The sequence below is a fragment of the Diadema setosum genome, chromosome 9 (assembly GCF_964275005.1).
Source record: "Diadema setosum chromosome 9, eeDiaSeto1, whole genome shotgun sequence".
NCBI classification, from domain to species: Eukaryota; Metazoa; Echinodermata; class Echinoidea; order Diadematoida; family Diadematidae; genus Diadema; species Diadema setosum.
Window position 1 is genome coordinate 20797917 of NC_092693.1, and position 24957 is coordinate 20822873.

Genomic DNA, 24957 nt, shown 5'->3' on the forward strand with positions numbered 1-24957 from the left:
TGTGAGCTTGTATAAAAGAAAAAAAGAGAGAGAGACAAAAATAAATAATGACTAAAGCAGATCAGTGACGTCATCTTCGGATGACGCAATATTCAGGTAGCCTCCTCACAGACCGAACTTGGGGATCTACCTTGCTGGTAAACTGACTTAAAAAAAAAAAAGATAAAGGAATGCAATATGCTTATGTACATCAGTCTACGCCATAATCTGCTTCACTACCTTCCTCACAGTTCACTGTCAAATTGAAATGGTATCTTACTGCAAGACAATGCCTGAAAACGTTTACTGTATAGGTAAGCAAGTCGGTATGTGATCACTGATTAAACCGAAAAAGGAAGGTGTGTTTTGCTTGTGGAGTAATGGTCCTAAAATACGATGATCAAATTTCTGCGAACAACCAAAGCAAACAGCTACCCATCACCCACTTTAATAAAAACAACAACCACACACAACAGATCATCAGTTTCTTTTTTCGTAGAATTTTTAATATTCTAGAAATTTGAAATATATGTACAAGTATCCATACTTTGTTATAAGAGTCATGGAGTCATGTTTGGTAAACCGCATTTTTTTCTTTGTTTGAAAGACAATGGTCTCTTGATAGAAGCATATTTTTCAAAACGCCATTTCAGGTGAAGTCAAACAGTCGTTCGCTGCTCCGTTCATTCATGTGAACATCGTCCAGTATTACCATGGTTATTCCAACGACTAAATTCACACATATTATCATCATTTGCATTCGTAATGGTCAATAGGTGGACTGAAATCAAGTTTAACGTGTTTAAACACAATTTGATCGCAGGAACCACTATAGGGCCTAATTAACGCTTTCGAACATTGAAGTTGTTTTCGAATAGAAAAAGTTGTACGCGTGTTTACAAGCCCGAACCAAGTGAAATTGATAAGTTAAAAAAAAAAATCAGTTTGTTTGTTTCGTTCTCTAAGAAATACACTGCATAAGTCAGTGACTACGTTTCTAAATTGAATGCCACGCTCTGCATCTTCACCTCGTCTTCACTGACTAGATTTACCATATCGAGTGAGGTAAGTTAGTGGAAGTTTATCAGCGACTGCTACTAATTCAAACATGGACAGATATGAAGGGAAAATGCACTTGATGTGTATCACGGCGATTTGATTTTGCTGTCTTCGAATACAAGAATGTGTAAAACAGGGAGGTTGTTGTTGTTTTTTTTTTTCAAAATATCACAATTTTTCTCGTAACTTCCTCGTGGAATTATGTGTTTACTACTTATTCACAGCATTGCTAATCATTTTCCTCATTTCCCATGTTTCTCATTTTAGCATTTTCGCTTGTCCTAGATAGAAATCCATTATATAAAGTCCATAATCTACTGTACAAGCACGTACACGTTATATTTTGAATAAATGCGAGTTGTCTCTCATTATTTTTGTATGAAAAGCAACTTATTACATGCCTTCCGTAATGTATGCGTTTTGCTACGTGAGAGAAATTTTGTGTGAGGATGGCAGGGTGAAAGATTAGCGTATCAAAACAAAAGGCAAGATTGTGACGTTAAGAGATTGAATTGTTTTCTTTTGTTTAGCGCCCCTGGTGCATACTAATCATACGCACGGACTAGTACGCCGGATGAAGCAACTTAAAGGGGATGGCTATAGTAACTGATCAGTAGGAATCAGTGGGAATGCTGGGGGATGATTGTTCCTATCCTTGTGGGATTCATTTAAGAGTATCATTATATATCTATTTTAGTGTGAAAATTATTTGCATCAGAATGGTCTCATATTCAAGTAATGAGCATTTTAATGTTAACGATCGCACTGTCACTGTACAGGCATGCTAACCTGGAAACATTAACCTGCACATTACTTGATATGAGACCATTCTGAAGCAAATAATTTTCACACAACAATAGATATATAATGTACTCTTAAATGAATTCCACAAGGATTGGAGCAATCGTCCCCCAGCATTCCCACTGATTCCCACTGATCAGATACTAGCCATCCCCTTTAAAACGTTCAAAACGTTTAAAATGTTCAAAACGTCTCCATTTTTCAATCGATTTTTTTTTTTGAGACATTGATTACAGATTATTATTACGAAAGTATAATTTTATCGGATAGTCTGTCTAGGAGGCGATGGTTATCTCGGTGCAAGTCCTACGTGATTTAGGATACCTTCGAGCCTGACGCAACAATGCTATAAAGTTTTAAGTCCATTATTTGATCACCCAGCTCTTTTTTTTTTTTTTTTTTTTTAGATCAGGTTGTACATGCATCCATGCTTTGTTGGAAATGGAATAAATGCAGTGAAACGAAATGAAATGAAATATCCAGCGAATAATTCAACTTCTCCGTGGCTCATTTAACGATGCAATAACTAGCAATTATACTCTGACGGATATCCTTCATGAGAATACATATCCCGCATCTCTTTCAATAAAAGTCTGCTCGGTTCATAGCGATCTGTGCTTCATCATTTTGTCCTGTGCAATATGGCAACGCAACTTATACAGGATGGCGTGATTGCTATATCGTCGTCAACGCCATAGTACATTCGTCATAAGGCGAAACATTCCTCGACGCTTCACGCAACGCATTTCGCGAAGGAGCCCCCAAAAAGAACTGAGTGATCTCATTACATGTCTCGAGAAAAACGAGACCAAAATAATGGACTTAGGAATTAGCATTTGCCTCAGGCACGAAGGTACAGTTGATGGTCAGCGCAATGCGATCAAGAGGCTCTCCTGAGAAAGGCGAATGTGCAGCGCTCGACAAGAGTTTTTGTAGAATCGAGGAACCCCGCGAACGAGGATACAAAAGAGTTTTTGCAGACGTGTGAATGAAAGGTGTATTGAATACTGTCCCCCTGCAGAAATACGACATCGAGCGATCCCGAATAACTCAGCAGCGCTAAAAACAATTGTGTGACAAGGAACAACTACCCACCCTCCCCCAAATAAAAACCCAACAGCCACAGCCACAGCCACAGTCACAGCCACAACCACAACCACAACCACAACCACAACAACAACCACAACCACAACAACCACAACCACAACAACCACAACAACCACAACCACAACCAACAACAACAAAAGAATCGGGGCTAAAGCAAACAATAAATGAAGTTCGCTTCTGATCGCATGAGGGGAAACGGATCAGAGTTCTGGGGGTCGGAATCCTTGTGTTATTATCAACTTTTCCTGTAAGTTTCATCTAAATCTGTTCACAACTTTTTGAGCTATTTTGCACACAAACAAACAAACACACAAACAAACAAACAAACAAAATGTCGGCAAAACACATAACCTCCTTGGCGGAGGTAATCAAACAAAAAAGACTCGGCTGTAGGTGTCAAACAAAATCGCCACTGATTCTCACTTCTCACTGGTTGAGTTTCTTGGGTGAATGGTGGCTGGTTTCAAACGTTTGCAATTTACGGCAAGATCAGTTCTTTGGTTGCACCTTCTATTATTCTTCCGCTCTCAGTTTTGGGATGCACACTGTTAAAAAAAGCACTGATCTTTTGTCTTTCACAAACAATGAGGTGGGGCAGATTCTCATTTATGGCCGAGTAGGCGGCGGTGCAAATCTGGTCTGAATATGCACAGAAATACAAAGGGTGAATAGATATGAATAGTGAATAGATAAAAATATAGGTGTAACAATATCAAGGAGGAAGGGCTCGAAAAGAGATGGTGTTTTGAGCACATTGAGAACATTTAGAAGGAGTAGTCAGTGAGGTATTCTTTCCTGCTCTGCATTTGTTTTTGTTTTGTGTTTTTGCGCTATGGAATTCCCCAGGGTAGACCAACCACGCAGGCGTGCAAAAAGTGAAAGACTGGATTACCACAAACGGACATACATGGCAGGATATTGCCCTGGGGCTGATTACAAGGATTTATTTATTTTTTTTATTCATTTTTTTCTTAAACTTGAGATCGAGGTTACAGAGGATGTAAGGTCCAACACATGCACACTCTGACAAATATTTACACACACATCCTCAAGAACAAACACACATAAATGAAAACAAGGAAAAGTAGAAATTACGCGGTGCGTAAAATATGTCCCCGCCGGAAGTAGCATTTAGTAGCAAAATGTACAATATCGGTAAAAAATCAAGGTCAAAGGTCAAAGAAGTCAAAGGTCAAAATTCTGTGTAGAAGTTTTGAAGCCCTCACCTAGTGCCATCACAAAAAGCAAACGGAATCAAAATCGGGTTAGAAATGGCGAAGGAGTAGCATTTTGTAGCCAATGTACAATATAGGTCAAAAATCAAGGTCAAAGGTCAAAGAAGTCAAAGGTCAAAATTCTGTGTAGAAGTTTTGAAGCCCTCACCTAGTGCCATCACATAAAGAAAACGGAATCGAAATCGGGTTAGAAATGGCAAAGGAGTAGCATTTTGTAGCCAATGTACAATATAGGTCAAAAATCAAGGTCAAAGGTCATAGAAGTCAAGGGTCAAAATTCTGTGTAGAAGTTTTGAAGCCCTCACCTAGTGCCATCACATAAAGCAAACAGAAGTGAAACTGTGTTAGAAATGACAAAGGAGTAGCATTTTGTAGCAAAATGTACAATATAGGTCAAAGGTCAAAGAAGTCAAAGGTCAAAATTCTGTGTACAAGTTTTGAAGCCCTCACCTAGTACCATCACATAAAGCAAACGGAATCAAAATCGGGTTAGAAATGGCGAAGAGTAGCATTTTGTAGCAAAATGTACAATATAGGTCAAAAATCAAGGTCAAAGGTCAAAATTCTGTGTAGAAGTTTTGAAGCCCTCACCTAGTGCCATCACATAAAGCAAACGGAATCGAAATCGGGTTAGAAATGGCGAAGGAGTAGCATTTTGTACCCAATGTACAATATAGGTAAAAAATCAAGGTCAAAGGTCAAAGAAGTCAAGGGTCAAAATTCTGTGTAGAAGTTTTGAAGCCCTCACCTAGTGCCATCACATAAAGCAAACAGAAGTGAAACTGTGTTAGAAATGACAAAGGAGTAGCATTTTGTAGCAAAATGTACAATATAGGTCAAAGGTCAAAGAAGTCAAAGGTCAAAATTCTGTGTACAAGTTTTGAAGCCCTCACCTAGTACCATCACATAAAGCAAACGGAATCAAAATCGGGTTAGAAATGGCGAAGAGTAGCATTTTGTAGCAAAATGTACAATATAGGTCAAAAATCAAGGTCAAAGGTCAAAATTCTGTGTAGAAGTTTTGAAGCCCTCACCTAGTGCCATCACATAAAGCAAATGGAATCGAACTCGGGTTAGAAATGATGAAGGAGTAGCATTTTGAAGCAAAATGTACAATATAGGTCAAAGGTCAAGGTCAAAGGTCACAACTGAAATTCTGTGTAGACGTTTCAAAGCTCCCATGTAGTGCTCTCATATAAAGCAAACAATCAAAATTGGCTCATAAATGACAGAGAAGTAGCAAATTGAACATTTTGATCACGCACAGACGGACGGACAGACGGACACACGGACACACACACGTACGGAGCCCGTTTCATAGTCCCCTGCTCGAACTCGTTCGGCGGGGATAACAATATGCATTCAGACAACACTCAACAGTATAATTCACTTTGGCCATTTTATTACTTTTGACAACAATACCTCACAGAGTTGACAGGAAATTTCCACTTGAGCAAGAAAGCTGATACACAGACATGCAGCTATTTTCCCATCCCGTGCTTGGTATTACAGGTAAAACAAGTAATAAGCTGTCATCTAACTTGATAAAAGGAGCATCTGTACTTCTGTTCATAATGTTACCCTTGCACTTCATCAACATTTTGTTGCAGGCACAGAGACTCCAACCCCAAGCACCTTCTGATCTGGAGACTCTCCCACCTGAAACCCCTAGTAAAGTGGAAACTCCAACTTAAGCGCACATCACGAGTGTGAAGTTCCATGCAGCCGGGGTCCAGGGCCCGCTTTAAGGGCTCTGGAAGCTATAGGGTTCTTGATGTTCTCTTGCGCTATCTCAGGCTTATTTTTCAACGTACAATGGCACTAGTAAGTACGTAATAATCTAATGGTTCAAATCATATATTTTGGCTTTATAAAACTTCATGCCATAATTTATCATAAATATGCAGATGCTAGACCCAATTTTCATGCATGCATTGGATATATGAAAATTCAATTCCAGGTTTTTACAAGGTGTTAAGGCAGGAGAAAATAAATCTTAAGCGGGAGACTCAGAGCCAGGGCGGGAGAAAATAAATCTCAAGCGGGGGAACGGGAGATTTTGCGAAACTGGGCTTTCAGCAGGAGATCTTCCTTCGAAAGCGGGAGAGTTGGTTTCTCTGCAGGCATTGGTAACATTTCGCTTTCATTTTGTTAACTTAACTACCATGCCACTAGGATTCAAAACCACTCTTGCGCCATACACAAAGATTGTCATAGAAGCAACTACTGCTAGGGATGCCAACCTTGTAAACAGCAGTGCAGTAATATGAGGGCTAAAAAAGCCATATTTTTATTGAAAAAGTACAGACAGTATTTTTACCTTCCTATTTTCTTTTGCAACAGACATGTGTAGCAGAGCAATATAGGGAAAGACAGCATTTTCCATAAAACCTGCAGCAATTTTGGCCAAGAAACCGTAGCACATGTACTAAATATTGAAAAAAGTGACAGTTGGCATCTCTGTAGTGTCCTACAGAGCCCTTTCAGGGATAAGCTAGACATTGTCATCTATTCAAAGTAAAGGCCCGTTTACACCAAGCAAGGTAACTGCAACGGTCTGGTTTTTTGCTATGGTGCACCAAAATGAACCATGTCTGGTTCTGTTACAATATCACTTCCCCGCTAATAATTTTGTTACAAAATTAATCTTCAACTGGTGATATTGTTGCTCTTGATTTTGACATAAGAATAACACTTCGGGTGATTTTGTATCAAATTACTGATTTTTTTTTTTTTTTTTAAACAGAACCAGGCACGATTCCTTTTGGCACACCATAGCAAAATATTGGACCGTTGCCCTAACCATGCTCGGTGTAAATGCGCCCTAACACTGTTAATCCAGTAAGTGAATATTCATTTGAAGTCTTTGATGTACTCTGTAATATTAAAGGATGTTTCTTTAGCGCTCTTTATATGATTCAAAAACATCTAATTTGGTTCTCAAGCTCTGACTACAGCAAAGTTTACTGCAACCTGTATAAACCCTGCCCACTTGTTCTCTCTCAAACAAGACAGTTGGTATCTAAGTTTCAGAGGTATAAAACTCTCAAATGCACTGATGGGGGGGGGGGGGGGTGGGTGCAAGGGGGGGGAGGTGATGAATGTCTTTATTTCACTGACGCTGGAAAATGCAACTCCTTCATAGACATAACATTATTAGCACTTTCACAAATTATCAAAAGTGGCGTTTAAATCAAATCCATGGTGTGAATTTAGTCCACAAACTAAATCAAGCCTTTCACATGCTTGTATCGGCAGACTTTCATCATTGAATGTCTGTTTGCATTTTTAAGCGGTCTCATCTGTCAAGCACATTTACACAGACATAGGTAAGTTTGCATAGTCTGTGGTCTAAATTTAAATTACCTTTGTGAATTGGGCCTTTATGTACAGAGGCACTTAGCTTAATTTGCCAAGCTTTTCACTGTTATTTTAAAAATATATCCAAAAGGGATTAGAGGGATAAGATAATCTCCATTGAGACTGGCAAGATGTTTCCAGACATCTGTGCTAATCTGTGATAAATAAAGCACTCCTAAATGTGTGCCAAATGATGAACAAATCACAGTAAGGGTTAAAGGGATGGTAAAGTTTTGGTTTAGATGGGGCTCCAGGTTTCCAACTTTTGTGTGTGTATGTGTGTGTGTGTTTGTGAGATATTGAGAAACCTCTTATGAAATGTGAAAAAAACCCATATAATTCTTAGAGGAATTCACAGTTTATTTGATGAAAATGGGTCTTGAAATAGCTCAGATATAAAAAAAAAAAAAATGTGATCCTAATAAAATGCGACAGATCACAATTTCTATTAGGATCTCTTTGCTCTCTCTAGTTTTTGGATATCATCATTTTCATCAAATAAACTTTGAACTACCCTTAAAATTATCTTCTCTTTAACATTTCATAGAGTGGTTTCTAAATATCTTGTAAAACGCTAACACTTGAATCTTCACCTCAAGCAATACTACACCATCCCTTTAAGCATAGCAGACTGAACCTCAGACACTACCAAGACCAAACAATGACCTGTGAATGTAACAGGCAATAATTACTGATCACTAGATATCATAGGAAACACAGAAGGTAATTTGGTCATGCTGCTTTCTTTCTTACATACAGTATATCAATACTTCTGTAAGCTCAAGAAATTTTGACTTGGCCTCCTTACAACGGCACCCCGTTGTGACCTTCACAACTTCAGGGTGGATTCTTGGGACTCTCGTCAGCAAATGAGGTGCACTTTGCGACCCTAACCAGCAGAAGGCTACACACAACTCCCAATCCCTACCAAATCCTTCCAAGGAAGAGGTGTGTAAACCAAGAAGGGGCATCTGTGGACCCCATCCTAGTCTGACGGAGTTGAACGTGCGCAACTAGGGGGCGCCACTCCTCAACTTTTGCCCCCCTAGTTGCAGTGGCCTTGGTGGCTGCACGAGTCCGACGAGTTATGGAATGTGACTTCAGCCGCTCTCCGTATTTTCATTTTCGTCCTTGTTGGTGAAAACAGAGCTGGTACTATATTGCTCTCTCCATTCCTTCTGGTGTTTGCATACATTGAGCTCTACCAATCTCTGGTGCTGGCAGTATCACTCGAAAGCCTAGTCCACATCTGAAGGCACTCTCTTAAAATCATCATTATGATCCTGAAATGTACAAGGAGAAGCAGAGTACCTAGAGAGATATCTGATGTTATTTCTGCGGCGGTTTCATGGCGTTCATGTCCGGATACTTCTCCTTGAATCGCTTGATGGTTTCTGGCTCCACGAGGTGGACTCCATCCAGCTGGTTGCCGAGGGTAACCCTGGGAAAAAGAGAAATGATGAAAGATGGATGAAAAAAAAAAACATACATACACTGCATATATATCTTTGACAAATGAAAAGAAACATGGGAAATCATTATTTTAAAGTGTTGATGAAATTAGCTACAGAAGGAAAAAGATTTAAAAAAAAAGGAGAAAGGAAATAGGAAAACTAAATTAAATTCTAATCAAGGGTGCAGCTTAAGAGACAGAAAGAAGTTTTCCTAGTAATTATTGCTCCAGGAGCAAGTCGTCTGCAACTTATCTATTAAAGCCAACAGTACTGGCTTTTCTTTACTCACAGGAATAGTTGCACTGCATCATCTTATTCAATCAAATTTCTCATCTCCTTCAAGCAAAGCTCTCTGAGAGAATTAATTCATTCAAGCAATAAGAAACACTTTCATCCACTCCACAGTGGAGAATGAATGAAGGAGCCGGGAGAGGTCGATTGAGATTGCCGCACTGATTCATCATCATTACTGAAATAATATTTTTCTAGACGGCAGAAAACATGGTAATCTCAAAGAGAGTCTGCCCTAACAGGGAATCCTATGACCCTGCGTAAAAATGAAGTTTAGTGATGTAATTAGTCTTCAGAGCCATCTGCTCAAATTTTCATTCAATGTTTTACTTCTAACAGAGTACTGGAAAAAATTCATCCTTAAGAGGGCAACTCATTATGTGAACACCCTTGCAGGCATTTAGGGGCAATAATAATGATCTACATGTACATTAAAGGGACTGTACAGTACTTGTTGAGGTGGGGATTCATGTTTTGAACACTCCCAAGTGAGATAATGAGAAACCTCTTATGACATATGAAAGAGCATGTAATTTTAAGAAGGATTCAACGTTTATTTGATGAAAATTGGTTTTTAAATGGCTGAGATATCCAAAAAAGTGATAATAATAAAAGGCGACAGGCCACGCCTTTTATTAGGATCTCTTTATTTCACCTTGTTTTTGGATATCTCAGCCATTTAAAAACCGATTTTCATCAAGTAAACTTTTGATACCCTTTAGAATTGCATGCTCTTTGACATCTCATAGAGTGGTTTCTGAATATCTCGCAAAACGTTAAGAGCTAAATCCTCACCTCAACCAGAACTGTACACACCCTTTAAGGGGGGAGAACCAGACAATGAATGGGTTGTCCTTGATGAATAAAGCTGTTAAGTCAATTCTTATGACACACACTCAAACTAACATACACACACTTTTTTGAATGATATTCTTTATTCGAATTTCGTTCCATATAAGTGCATTGTATTCACAATGAAATGAATACAAACAAACAAGGATTTTATACAGATTCATACAAAAAAAAAAGACTTGTTCAAAAACAAACAACCATGTACATACAACAGTCTTACACACAGACTCACACAAGCACAAACACACACACACACACACGTACACACACTAACACAATCTTTTCCCAATATCTTATTCTTCCAATCAGAAAAGGCAAAGACGTGCAGGGAATCCAGGCACACATCTGAAAATACATGAAGAATATTTCTATTACAAAGTTGACGCAATGGTGAAGTTAGGTGGAAAAAAACATAATGATAACTAATTTCAATAATTGATTTGAGTTATCTTATATTTCTTCCTAATTACCTTTTAAAGTCTGCATGATCTTCTACTTGAATTTCCAAATTCATACACAGGTAACTGACTGAAAACACTTTGAAGAGAACATCATCACAAAAATGTCCATATACTGAATTTACTGAATCTAAATCACACTGAATCCTCAGGGAGACAAAGAATCATCAAATGTACAATTGTTTGATAGCTCTTTTTACATTTTCAGTCACTTCTATTGACATCTGAACTTTACAACTTTAGCAATCCACAAATGTCAAATTTCATATGTGGCTTTTGGAAATACTGTTAGAAAAAGAGTCTCCAGAATTTGAAAAATGATACAATTGTACCAATATGAGGAAATAAATGACTTTGTTCAAGCTCTTGCTGAGGCAGGTCTCCAGTGTAACCTTTGAAAAAATGAGTCAGTAATATCATGGTGATATCATACAACTTTTTGGACGCAACAAGGTCCTTTGATGCATATGTGTAGGTCTGTTGTACCACAAAACATCCTACCATATAAAATTTTTGCCATAAAGCCTAAAATATAAGGAGATATCAGTATTTTTCTCATTAAACCAAAACTGTAGACGGTTTAGTCTGGCAACATTTTTATTATAACTATTGTTCACATTTTGTATATTTAAAGGGATCGTATAGTTTTGGTTGGGACCTAATTTCAGGCTTCTAACATTTTTTGGTGAGATAATGAGAAACCTCTTCTAAAAGATGAAAGAGCATGTAATTCTATGAGGAATTCAACGTTTATTTGATGAAAATTGGTTTTGAAATGGCTGAGATACCCAAAAAAGAGCGATTCTAATAAAGTGTGGGACCCACACTTTATTACGATCGCCCTGTTTTACTTTGTTTTTGGATGTTGCAGTCATTCCAAACCCGATTTTCATCAAATAAACTTTGAATTCCTCTTAAAATGGTATGCTCTGTAATATTTCATAAGTGTTTTCTTGGTATCTTGCAAAAAGTTAAAAGCCAAATTCTCATCTCCACCAATACTGTACCATCCCTGTATTACAGTACTTAACATTGATTATACAGATTCAAATTTTTACAGTGGTTGTTTCTCTCCAAAACTCACACTTTGGAACTATTTCAAAGCACTAGTGATGGGTTTTTGTTTCATCTGCAAATGGTAAAATATGCCTTTAAAATAAAGATGTGACTCAAAAACACTTTTCAATACTTGGAATCCAATTTGCATATTTGGAATCCAATTTGTTGTTGTGTTTTGATAAAAGACAAACCTAAAGATATGCTGGAGCCATTCTTTTTTTCTTTTATTTTGATCATGCCCAAGGTCTCCAGCATATCTCTGCAAATCCCTTCGAATAAGCTAAAGAATACAAAGAACATCAAAGATGCTACAATCTATTACAGTACATGTATTAGCAACGGATGCGAATGTATCTTCGAATTTTAGACGTCTTTGTCGATTCGTTCTAGTGTGATGGGGATGAAAGGCAAGCTTTCAGGTTGTCCAGAGGAATCACTGTCAAAAAGGCAAGCATAAAATTTGAACATATTAGTAAACAGGTCTATGGGCTCTCTCTCTCTCTCTCTCTCTGCCTCCTCTCTTTCTCTTTGTCTCTGTGTCTCTGTCTGTCTGTCTGTCTGTATCCGTCCATCATTCTATCTCTCTCTTTTCTCTCCTCTCTCTCTCATTTTCTCTTTGCTCAGCTTGACTCACTCATGTCATGGAAGCAGCTCTGAGAAAAAGGACTTCCTCTTGTCAATTAAGACAAATTCTGTGTTTATTTCCCTTGCCAAATACTGGGATGAAATCAAAGGCCAAACCTGCTGTCAGTGAGCAAGGCATCTCTCTAGTAAGAGATGAGCCTGTTAGCTCCTTCCCTTGAGTTTACCACAATATGAAAATTTGAAGCAATCAGGGTGCAGGTTGCCAGCTGGGACACGCTTAATCTCCATTCATACATGTTGAGCAGCCTTCAACAGCTATTCCACCAAGGACACACCGCTCAATACAAATGAGGCATGTTCACACTTGGAGGCTTTCTAAATTCCTAAACAAGACATAATTGTACACTCTAGCTCCATGTTCACCCTTTAAAAGGATGGTATAATATTGGTGGGGGAGGTTTGGGCTTTTACAACTTTTTGCAAGATACCAATGAAATACTTATGAAATAATATAGAGCATACCATTCTAAGAGCAATTCCAAGTTCATTAGTTGGAAATTGGTTTTGGAATGGCTAAGACATCTACAAACAAAGTAAAATTATCATTATTATACCATTATTATTATTATTATTACCACTATTATTATCATTATTATTATTATTATTATTATTATTATTATCATTATTATCATTATTATTATTATTATTATTATTATTATTATTATTATTATTATTATTATTAAGACAAAGCAATCTAATAAAAGTTGGGTCCCACCTTAAATTAGAATTGCTCTGTTTTGGATATCTCAGCCATTCTAAAACCAATTTTCATCAAATAAACATTGAATCCCTTTTGGAATTACATGCTCTTTCAGAATTCATAAGAGGTTTCTTATTGTCTCACATTAAAAAAAAATGTTAGAAACCTGAAGTTAGGTCTCAACTTAAACTACACTCTCCCTTTAACTGTGCTATCTATGCTGAAGAGCATGATTGATGGAGTACTGAACTAAAATTTGTCAATGAATAAAGATTACCATATCCCCATAATCCTTATCGTGCGACCATGGACTTCTTGTTAGACTGAAGCACATTGCTACACCTGAATGGGTTTGCCAACTTTACCCTCCCTTCTCCCCCCCCCCCTCCTTCACCCTCCTCCCCCTCCTCCCACCCACATAGATGCCAAATCAGAGCACCATTGGCACTGTCATGAGCAAATACTATTTCTAACCTTTAGGAGTATCTAAACACAATATGATATTTAATTTCTTTCAGGTTTGGAGAAAAGAATCTATGAAACTCACACATATCATTCAGGTTTTGGCCATTTGGGTTCCATCCCATCATACCCATATGTGAGCCCACCTTTTACCAACTGGATAATTTTGCATTGCCTGCCCTCATAAAAGACTAATGGCAGGTTTAGTCAAAATCTGATTTTGGCTCATTACAGAAGAAGCCAAAAAATGTGTCCAGGGACATCAGACAATATATATATATATATATATATATAATATAGACGATGAAGACAAACAAGTTGACATAATGCATTAGAATCCGACTTCATTTATTTGTAAACCAAATTTTCGACCCTTGCATGGATCTTCCTCAGGGTAACAGTGATATTTGTATTTGAAGCTCAGCACAGAAATATTTCTGTGCTGAGCTTCAAATACAAATATCACTGTTACCCTGAGGAAGATCCGTGCAAGGGTCGAAAATTTGGTTTACAAATAAATGAAGTTGGATTCTAATGCATTATGTCAACTTGTTTGTCTTCATCGTCTTCATGCTCTTATTCCAACACGCGGATAATAATACCATTATATATATATATATATATATATATATATATATATATATAAGTAACAAAACTGGAACAAAGTTCATGCTGTATCACCAACGGTTTATTTCTGCACACAAATTTTCGAGCGTCTAGCCGCCCTTTCTCAAGTGTTGATACTGAGAGAACAATAACAAAACTAAGCCATAACAATATGTTGCAACCGTGTTGCCAAGGATGCGCGCTTTAACGCATCAATGTTAGGCATCCTATGCAACCAGCGCGCATCCTGGCAACAGTGCAATGTTACGTCATAAGGAAATGACAATGAGTATAAAGCATACATAAAACTAGAAATGTCGCTTTGGCGACTGGTATGCCTCCGCCATAATGCATGATTTTCCCAATAGGTGTAGATAGTACATGTGGACACTGTGTGATTACATTTTCACAAAATTGGCAAAATATTGGAATGACAAGTTTGTCACAAATGTGTTGAATGTTCACTTTCCTTGACGTAGGTTTAATTGGATGAATAGGAGAGCATGTATCTAGGGATTTAAGGACTTTAACTTGACTTTGACCCATTCATACATTTAGGCATTGAGTAATTTTCAAGGTACAGGTGTGGAGAAAAAGTGCAATTTCTGAATTGAATAGTAAATTGTTACCATTTTCATCTGGCCCTTGACCCTAAAATTCATAAGATAATTACTTTCAGGTAGAACATGCATAATATGTACTAAGTTTCAAGGTAACTTGAGCCACTTCCGAGATATGGAGGAAAAAGTTAGCTCAGCACTTTCACTTGATCTTTGACCTTTTGACCTTTGAGGCAAAAAGAGAAAAAAAAAAACTTTCCAGAGAATTTCTATTAGGTCACACACGCATACACCAAGTGTAAAAAAATAACCCTGCTGGCATTGCATAAATATGAGGGTAATAGTAAAATTTTGAAGTCTTGCACTTGACCTTTGACCCCTGACCTTTGACCCCATGAACCCTACATTCTCTAGATAATCACTTCCAGTCAGTACATGTATATACTATGTTCCATGAAGATACCTTGAACAATTTTCTAAGGTACGGAGAAAAAAAAGAAGTTTTAATATTTTTACTTGACCTTTTGACCTTTGACCTTTGACCCAAACTTTCACCAGAGAATCTTAATTGGGTAATACATGGATACACTAAGTTTCAAGAAAATCTCTTCAGGCATTCAATAGATATGGTGGAAATAGTGAAATTTTATGTATTTGACCCTGACCTTTTTACCTTTGACCTTTGACCTCATGACCCAAACTTTCACCAGAGAATCTTAATTGGGTAAAACATGTATACACTAAGTTTCAAGAAAATATCTTCAGGCATTCAATAGATATGGTGGAAATAGTGAAATTTTATGTATTTGACCTTGACCTTTTGACCTTTGACCTTGAGCATGTGCACCCAAAAGTTGATAGGCACAACTTCACCCACTAATACACATACATGCCAAGTTTCATTAGGATACCTCAACAGGTTTCGATAGTTACCTTGTCCACAAAATTCATTACGGACGGACGGAAGGACGGACGGACGGACGGATGGACAACCCGAAAACATAATGCCTCCGGCACCACTTCGTGGCGGAGGCATAAAAACCTGGCACGACTGATACAGAATCTGAGACTAGAATGACTATGAAATATGTGAAAATCAATTATTTGTAATTAAAGCCCAAAGAAAGTTCTGGTACGCCTGCAAAAGTTGTCAAATTTTGCTCCAAAATGTGAACTTGTGCCTAGGAAATGTGCGGAATAACGCTGTAATAACAAGATATTCGATGGGTAGCGACGAAAATGGGAAATATTAACCAAAAACGTTCAGTCTCAGAACTTACCCGAACGGGGTCAGGCTAGATTCGGACTCGGGGATAATTCGGTCTCGCTGTGCTTGACGGCGGGATGAGTTGTATTGGTTGTCCCTCTGGATTGTACAGCGTTGTACTATGCATATGGGAGCGGCCTGTATAAACTACATTGTAGCGTTCTGGCTACTCGCAGTAATGGTCCGAGTTGTTACAACGCGCGCATCAAAAACCTCTTTGGCGCGCATGCAAAATTAGTGTGCGCCTCTCAAGCACCTCTAAAAGCAATCAAAGATGCTTGATAAACAACAACAAAAACTTCAAAGACCGCGCGTCTCAGCAACTGAGGTGATGTGCGTATTTAGGCTTGAGGACCGCGCGCTGTCCATTTGTTTTGTACAGGATTAGCACGCACTTTCCTGTCTGCTCATCAAGGCCTCGTTTGGTACCCGTAGTATAGAGTACTGATGAACATGGCGATCACGAACTGTGTGTAAATTGTCTGAAATAGGGTCGAGTTTTCCCTGAGACCGAGTTAGTCTGGAGCCTTCTGGAATAAAAGTCGGTCTACCGACTTTTATTATTTTTCTCAAAATACTCCAAAACGACTCATCATTCCGGCAAACCGCGTCAGCCAGGTAAGTTTCTTTGTAGACTCTTTCGATATATTGCAAGCAAATATGAAATGGTGTCAGACGGGTTCTCAGGCCCTTACCAGAACTTAGTTTTCACTTTAAATAGATACGTCACAATACGTCTCGGAGTGAAAACAAAACTGGTTCCAAGTAAAAAGAGAGCATGTTTTTGTATACTCAGCATTATATTACTCAAGTTATAGTGCAGCGGGGTAAACGGGGGAATACTGTACGAGCTGAAATTTTCGCGTACAGATATTTTCGCGAATTGATACTAGGAGGACATTTTCACGTGTTGTTAATTTCGCGGTTGCGAGGTCTAACTGTACTTACCTATTGGCACATTGTTATTTTCGCGGTTCAAAGGCAATTCGCGGAATTCGCGAAAATAAAACCACCGCGAAAATTTCAGCTCGTACAGTATACATGTGTACAACAGTAAGCAGCGCACCTACTTGTGAAAAGTGTAGTTCGTGAGCCATGAATAATAATAAATGTTAATGTTTAAATAATAAATGTTAATGTTAATAATAAATGTTAAGGTTAATGTTAATGGTGAGCGTTGGTGATACAGCATGAACTTTGTTCCAGTTTTGTTACTTATCTTTTTATCTTGCCAACAAGTGGATTACCTAATCAACATATATATATATGATAATCATAACAGCTCACTTGAGCCCTCAGCTCTGGCTCCAGTGAGCTAAAGATATTGAAGGCTGATTGGCGGTTTGATTATGGCCTATGGTGAGATTATTACCTGTCATATAACACCTAGATAGATCCTTGTCATTTGATTGGTTGTTTGCTATTGATCATTCATCCCACTTTACTATTACATCATCATTCGTGCAATTGTGGCTCCATTTATCTTGCTATCATAAATCCATGTGATTTGCTCCGCGGCACGCACGCCGAGAGCTCAGCACTCTACTCATGAAAACGCTTGCAGTGTGTATGCACCAGCATGCTAGCATAAAGCGCTCAGTGAGCACTCTCTCAACCTCAGATTCTGCACATTCTCTTGTTTCTAAATTCATAAAATATCAAACGACAAGGATCTATTGTAGTACCTGTGTTATATCTAAAACAGATAATAAATATTTTTCATTCGTGCAATGGACAGAATATTTCATTCGGTGCAAGATGAAATTATTGGTCCTTTCAACGAGGTGCAGCCTGGTTGAATGGATCATTATTCATCTTCCACCTCATAAAATACTCTGTCCATTGCACTTATTAACATTTATTATTTGTATACGGTATCAATTCAATTCAATTCAATTTTATTTCCATTTCCATTGAATAAACAGAAAAAAAATATATACAATACATTTACAGAACAAATACTAAAAACAATTTCAAGGAAAACGTACAAGTGGTCACGAGTAACAACAGAATTTCATTTCTGAGGTATATACCTAATACAAAGATTAGAATGGAAATGGAGGGTCCCACTTAAAAAGCAAAGCTTGTAGGGTATGGGACTCTCAAAAAATACGTACACAAAGTCAAAGAAACCAATGTCAACTGACATGAAATTAACTTAGGAAGGGGAAAAAAAGAAGAAAAAGAAAAAGAAAAAAAAGAAAAAGAACAAAAAAGGGGGAAATGAGACTATGGTACAACACACGCCATCGTGGACACAAGCATACTGTACTTCATGATGAAAATGCAATAACAAAACAATACAATGCTCCCTGGTTTGAAATTGCGATTGATTGGGTGCATATGCCGGTATGAATGCATAGGAACGGATATAAAAAAAAAAAAAAAAAGAGAAAGAGAATAGACTCACTGTTACTGGTACAATAAAAGAAATATCTGAGGTAAACTTATGTTAGACAGCTTGTTTTCCATAAAAGATGATTTCTGTGTGATATCTTAATACTTGTAAAAACAAACAAACAAACAAACAAACAAACAAACAAACAAACGACTTGATTGAGAGTATGAAACCGAACCTAATTTGGTTGTATATCATAGGATTTCAACAGAAAGAATTTTAATTTGTTCTTAAAAGAATTCAAAGTTTGTGCTGTTATTATGTCGTTGGGAAGTGAGTTCCAATACTTTGGCCCCTCGTAGATGAAGGTTTGCTGAGCCAGCAAAGTCCTAAAAAATGGCAAATGAAATTCGTTATATTGCCTTGTAGGATAATTATGAACAGATTGATTTTTTGAAAACATTGATTCAAATATATATGGAAGATTATTTTTATTATAATTACACATAAATTGTCCTAAATTAAACAAATACAAATCTTTAATTTTAAATATTTTATTTTCAAAAAATAACGGATCAGTATGAGACAAATATGCAGTGTGACATATAATACACAGTGACTTCTTTTGTAGCAGAAGTAATTTATCCAAAAGAGTTTGATTTGTATTTCCCCATACAAGAATACCGTAATTTAAATGAGGCAATATGAGGGATGAATATAATGTAAGCAGGGACGACAAAGAAAGACAAAATTTAATCTTGTTGATTATACCGATGTTTCGAGAATCTTACATATACTATCAATATGAAATTTCCATGAAAGCTTATTATCAACTGTTATTCCCAGAAATTTGATATAAGAAACATTTTCCAGTGGTGTGCCATCAAAAATAATATCAACAGGTAGTGCCTCAATGGAGTTGCTTAAAAGCATATATTTTGTTTTTTGAAGATTGAGAGATAATTTATTAGCTTTTATCCATTGAGCAACTTTTTCTAATTCAAAATTTAATGTCTTTACTAGGGTAAAAGGATTATTATGCGAAAAAAACAAATTTGAATCATCCGCAAAGAGAATGAAAGAAAGAATATCTGATGATTTACAGAAATCATTTATATAAATAAGAAACAGAAGTGGACCTAATAAACTTTCCCCGATGGAAGAAAAATGATTATTTAGAATATTACAAATATAATGAGGATCTTCATAAATTTTATCATCAGATCTAATTTTAGTAATATTCGACTTGTTATTTGATATATTCATTGCTTGCTTTAAAACTTTCCATGTATTTTGCATATCATGCTTATAAAATTGTAACTGCTTAAAATAATATTTTTTCTTTTCAATACGTACAATTTTTGTCAAAGTATTTTTATAACTAGTATATTTCAGTTTTGATTGCTCATTAGGTTTCATTTTAAATTTGTAATATAAATTATTCTTTCTATTTATTGAACGCAAAAGTGACTTAGAAATCCAAGGTAACCTGGGTACCTTTTTATAGTTGGATGACTTTTCTCTTCGTTTTGGAATATGAATGTCCAAGAGTTGAGTAAAAATATGCATAAAATATTCAAATGACAAATTCACATCATTTGAGTCAAAAATAGATGACCAGTCTGTCCTGTCTAAACTAGCACCCAGACTGGCTACATTTTCATGTGTAATTCTTCGTCTAAATAAAAAACTAGATTTATTATCAATAATATCATTTAAAAAGAAACTAGTCGAAATGGGGAAGTGATCTGTAAAGAGAATCGGGAGAAGGCAGAATATTAGAAAAAATATTATAAGGGAGGCGGATTCATTAACTACATGCGTGGGCTTAGATATCAAAGGTAAGAAAGAAGCAGATAGAAATATTTCCATAAAATCTTGTGAGATTGTATTTTGTTTCAATAAATCTATATTAAAATCTCCCATTATGAAACATTTTTTTGTGAATAAAAACTGGATCCTTCATTAAATTTGCAAAATATTCCAAAAATGATTTCATATTCGCACTGGGTGGTCTATACATTACACCTATGATTATATTTCTACTGCCAGGGACTGTAATTTCAATAAAAAGAGATTCAATAACCTCAGTCATACTGTTGAGCTCATCACGAACTATATAATCATACTTTTGTGAAACATATAAAGCAACGCCCCCACCCGCCCTAATTTGCCTGTTATTAACTACAAAATCATATCTGTCGAGGGCGAAAGGAAGACTTAAATCATTGGAAAGCCAGCTTTCGGTTAAACCTATTATCGAAAATTTTTTCCTGATGGGATCATCTAAAAGTAACCTCATTTCTTCAAAATGTTTATTAATACTCCTAATATTAAGATGTATGAGTGAAAAAATGGTGTCATCATATTCCTTGACAACATTATTAAACTGGTTGAGAGTAAGATATTCCGAAGACGGGCTTTGCAATTGGTTTTCTACATCAAAGTCATAATGAAATTCTTTCGACAATGTATTAAAACTATCTGAAACACAAGTATCGAAAAACATATTATTTTGATCAATATTTGCTTCTCTTTCTGCCAAAGAAGGTCCTACCGTATCAAAAAAGTCATCATCAGTAATTGAATTGAATGCAGTGTCTATTGGATTGTGTAGTACAGGGTGAGCGTGATTGCCATTGCTTGTGTCCACGAGGGCACCTGTCGAGTGCAGCACAGGGGATTTTGACATCTTGAATGTCTGTGATGTACGAGACTAAAAAGAAAGAAAATGCTACATCTTAGTTGGAAACAGAGTCAATGTAACATTAATCCCATACACGAGGTACCACATATATTACAGAATAACGTATTAACAATTATCTAAGAGCGTCTTCAGCCTTGCTCTACTATATAATAGGAATTAGAATACACCAGTTAAGAAATCAGGTTACAGAAGGAAAAAGAAAAAAATAAACTAGGTAAAATGTCCCTTGACATTTATGAGTATTACATTAACCATTTTCAGAGAGTGATAGAAAAAAAGAGGAAAAGAATAAAACAACTCTCCTATACCAGATGCAGACATCTTGAATTGAATGATTAACATTCACAAATTTATGTACATGGGATGACATAGATACAACACTGGTTGAATGCGAATGGGTGAATGCCCACCATCGTATGGTCACAGCGCGAACGGTCAATAACCACCAGCATGGCGCCCCCTGCCACGCCCCGCCGATGAGGCAAGGGATCGCCAAGCAGTACCTCAATGAAGGCGCCAACAAACAACCACGTGACGGGGAGGCGCCATGCTTTGGACTGCAATATACAATGAAACAATAGAACGCAATCATCACCTGTGTATTACACTTGGGTGTCACAAATGTAGCATATTCAGCTTTGTGTACGCAGTATAAATGCGCAGATGAAGGAATGAGAAAAAGTGAGTTAATTGTATAGGGAAACGTAGGTCAGTAACCACCAGCATGGCGCCCTCTGCCACGCCCCGCCGATGAGGCAGGAGGCCGCCAAGCAGTACCTCAATATAGGCGCCAACAAACAACCACGTGACAGGGAGGCGCCACGCTTCGGACTGCATTATACAATGAAACAATAGAACACAATCATTACCTATGCATTACACCTAGGTGTCACAAGTACCATAATATACAGCTCTGTGTACACCTTATAAACACGCATGTTTTAAATCATCCTACTATCCTGTTATAAAACGTCATGTTACGAAATTTTGACTCCCGCTTACCTCTAGTGATAAGGACAGACAATGTCCAGTTTACCACGAGCGTCTGTGAAATTTCATACTGAGTTAAAGAAATGCACTGGTATGTCTGACATTTACAGTCATCACCTGTGAATTACACTTTGGTGTCACTATAGTAGCGTAAACAGCTTTGTGTACAGTAAAACGCGGTCATGGGTGATACAATCCAAGAAGAAATTTCAGACTGGCATTATAAAGAATTGACCCAATATAACACAGACATTAAGGCATGGGTATTTCAATCCAAAGGGAAGTTACAGACTGTAAATCATAAAGAATGTACATTATTCCTGCATAAACAAATACTATACAAATGGGTAAAACAATGACCCTTTAATATCGCCCATTGAGAATGACAAGGGCGCTAAGCTGTCACAAAACTCATAGTGTTCAAGACAACCCAATGCCCCACCCACTCCCAACAGACGATATATCGATTAAACACTTTTATATTATTTATTGTTTGTGTTTAAATTCATTACTCAACTCTCTACCATCATACTATTTCACATACAGATGAAGGAATAAAAAAAAAATTAAAATCAAAAGGCTTCATAACTTGTGGTATTAAGGGTGGTTCGTTCAGTTGAGTGAAGAACAACAACGCAAGTGTATTAATCAAATGAGGTTCATCTTAGCAAGTGAGCGTGGTTTGAGCTTGAGTCTAAGCACACACCTGAAAATGATATTCTAACAGGGAGAATGGGAAAAAAGAATTACCTACTAAGTCTTATTTTCCGTGGAAAAACTCTGTGTGCAGCTGCCCTGCCCGTTTTCGTAGGCAAACTCTTTATCATATGCTGACAACTGCTTTGTGTTGTGAATGCATTAGCGCTGACTTTGCCCATGAAAAGTAGGCAAAATCTGCGCCAACACACATACAAGTTACAACTTAACATGATACTGATTGAATGTTTTAGATATCCTACTTTCCTATCAATAACATCATATTACAAATTTTAAATACCGGTTATTTCTTGTATTAAAGGAGAAACAATGTCCAGTGTCCAATCTACTATCAGCATCCATGAAATTTCATACTGAGGTGAGGGTATGCATTGGTATACCATGTATGACATACACAGTCATCATGCCTATTACACCTGGGTGTCACAAGTAGCATAAACATCAGCTTTGTGCACACAGTACAAACACGGTCATGGACAATTCAATCCATGGAGAAATTACAGACTGACATCACGAAGAATTCACAGACAATTTACAGACTGTTAATCATGGGGAATTTACACAGTATAACACAGCATTGAGCATTTTGGTCCATGGGGCAATTTCAAAACTGAAATCTCTGTTCTACCATTTTATGTTTCAAATAAGTTGAAGGGATGAGAAAAAAAACAACAATTGAGTACGGAGAAATATGGGCTTCCAAATCTTTGGCAGACTATCATAATAAATCATTGATAAGTCAACCTTAATACAGAGCGGTCGTACATTCATAACACGTCTGAGAAGAAATTAGTCTCAACGTGAGAAAATCAAATGAAAAGGAAAAAATATATATATTCTTCGTAACTTTGCAATATTGAGAGTGGCTCGTTCAGTTTGAATGAACAGATACACAGGAATATTTATCAAAATAAACTTTATCTTAGCATAATAGCATAATAGCATCATGTTACAATTCTTTTTTTTTTCAAGTACCGGTTATCTCTTGTAATCAGTAGAAACAATAACTACCATTAACATCCATGAAATTACGTACTGAGGTGATGAAGCTGATGAAGCGTTCCACCAGTATGTGTGACGTACACAGTCACCACTTGTGTATTACACTACCTTGGGTGTCACAATGTAGCATAAACAGATATGTGTACACAGTGCAAACACGGTCACGGGCAATTCAATCCATGGAGAAAGGCTGACAGACATCACGAGGAATTTACACAGTATAACACCATAATGTTTCACATACAGGTGAAGGTATGAAAAAAAGAAAAGAACTTAATTGAGTATGGGGAAATAACTTGCGATATTCAGAGCGGCTCGGTCAGAGCGTAGTTTGAACTCGAGTCTAAGCACACACCAGAAAATTATATCCAAACAGGAAAAGAAAAAAGGAGTTACATACTTGTTTTCCGTGGGCAAACTCTGTGTGCAGCTGCCTTGCCCGTTTTCATGGGCAAACTCTTTATTATATGCAGGTAATTGCTTTTTGTTGTGAATGTATAAGCGCTGACTTTGATCATGAAAAGTAGGCAAAAATCTGTGCCAAAACACACACCAGTTACAACGTAACATGATACTGATTGAATGTTTTAAGATATCCTACTATCCTGATGATAGGATCATGTTACAAATATTGAACACCGGTTATCTCTTGTAAGTACACATCAGAAAAGGAAATTAATCTCGACGTGAGTTAATAAAATGAAAAGAAAAAAAAAACTAGAGACTTCATAACTTGCAATATTGAGAGAGGCTCTTTCAGTTTAACAGAACAACAACACATGTATATCAATCAAATGAGCTTCATCTTAGCAAATGAGCGTGGTTTGAAGTCTAATCTAAGCACACGTTTGTAAATGATATTCTAGCAGAAAAGAGAAAGAAAAGAGTTATATACTTATTTCCCGTGGGCAAACTCTGTGTGCAGCTGCTTTGCCCGTTTTCATGGGCAAGCCCATTATCATAATGTTGATAAATGTTTTACGTTAATGTATGTATTAGCGCCGGGTTTGCCCATGAAAAGTGGGCAAACCATACGCCAACACACACGAGGTTACAACATGGTACTGATTGAATGTTTTAAAATATCCTACTGTCCTATTAATAACATTATATTAAATATTTTTCAAAATACCGGTTATCTCTTGTAATCAGTCGAAACGATATCCAATCTACCAATAGCATCCATGAAATTTCGTACTGAGTTGATGAAGCCTTCCACTGGTATGTGTGACGTACCCATTCACCACATGTGTGTTACACTTTGGTGTCACAATGGAGCATAAATAGCTTTGTGTACACAGTGCAAAC

General features: G+C 37.1%; 1 protein-coding gene across 1 annotated transcript in view; it reads right to left on the reverse strand.

Annotated features, from left to right (window-relative positions):
* Positions 1-5566: 5566 nt before the first annotated feature.
* LOC140232503 (N(6)-adenosine-methyltransferase catalytic subunit METTL3-like) overlaps positions 5567-24957 on the reverse strand; it is a 60405-nt gene continuing 41014 nt past the window's right edge. The window contains exon 13 of the mRNA XM_072312598.1: positions 5567-8982. Within this exon, the coding sequence (XP_072168699.1) occupies positions 8871-8982 (112 nt within the window). The 3' untranslated portion in view covers positions 5567-8870. The remainder of the gene's footprint in view (positions 8983-24957) is intronic.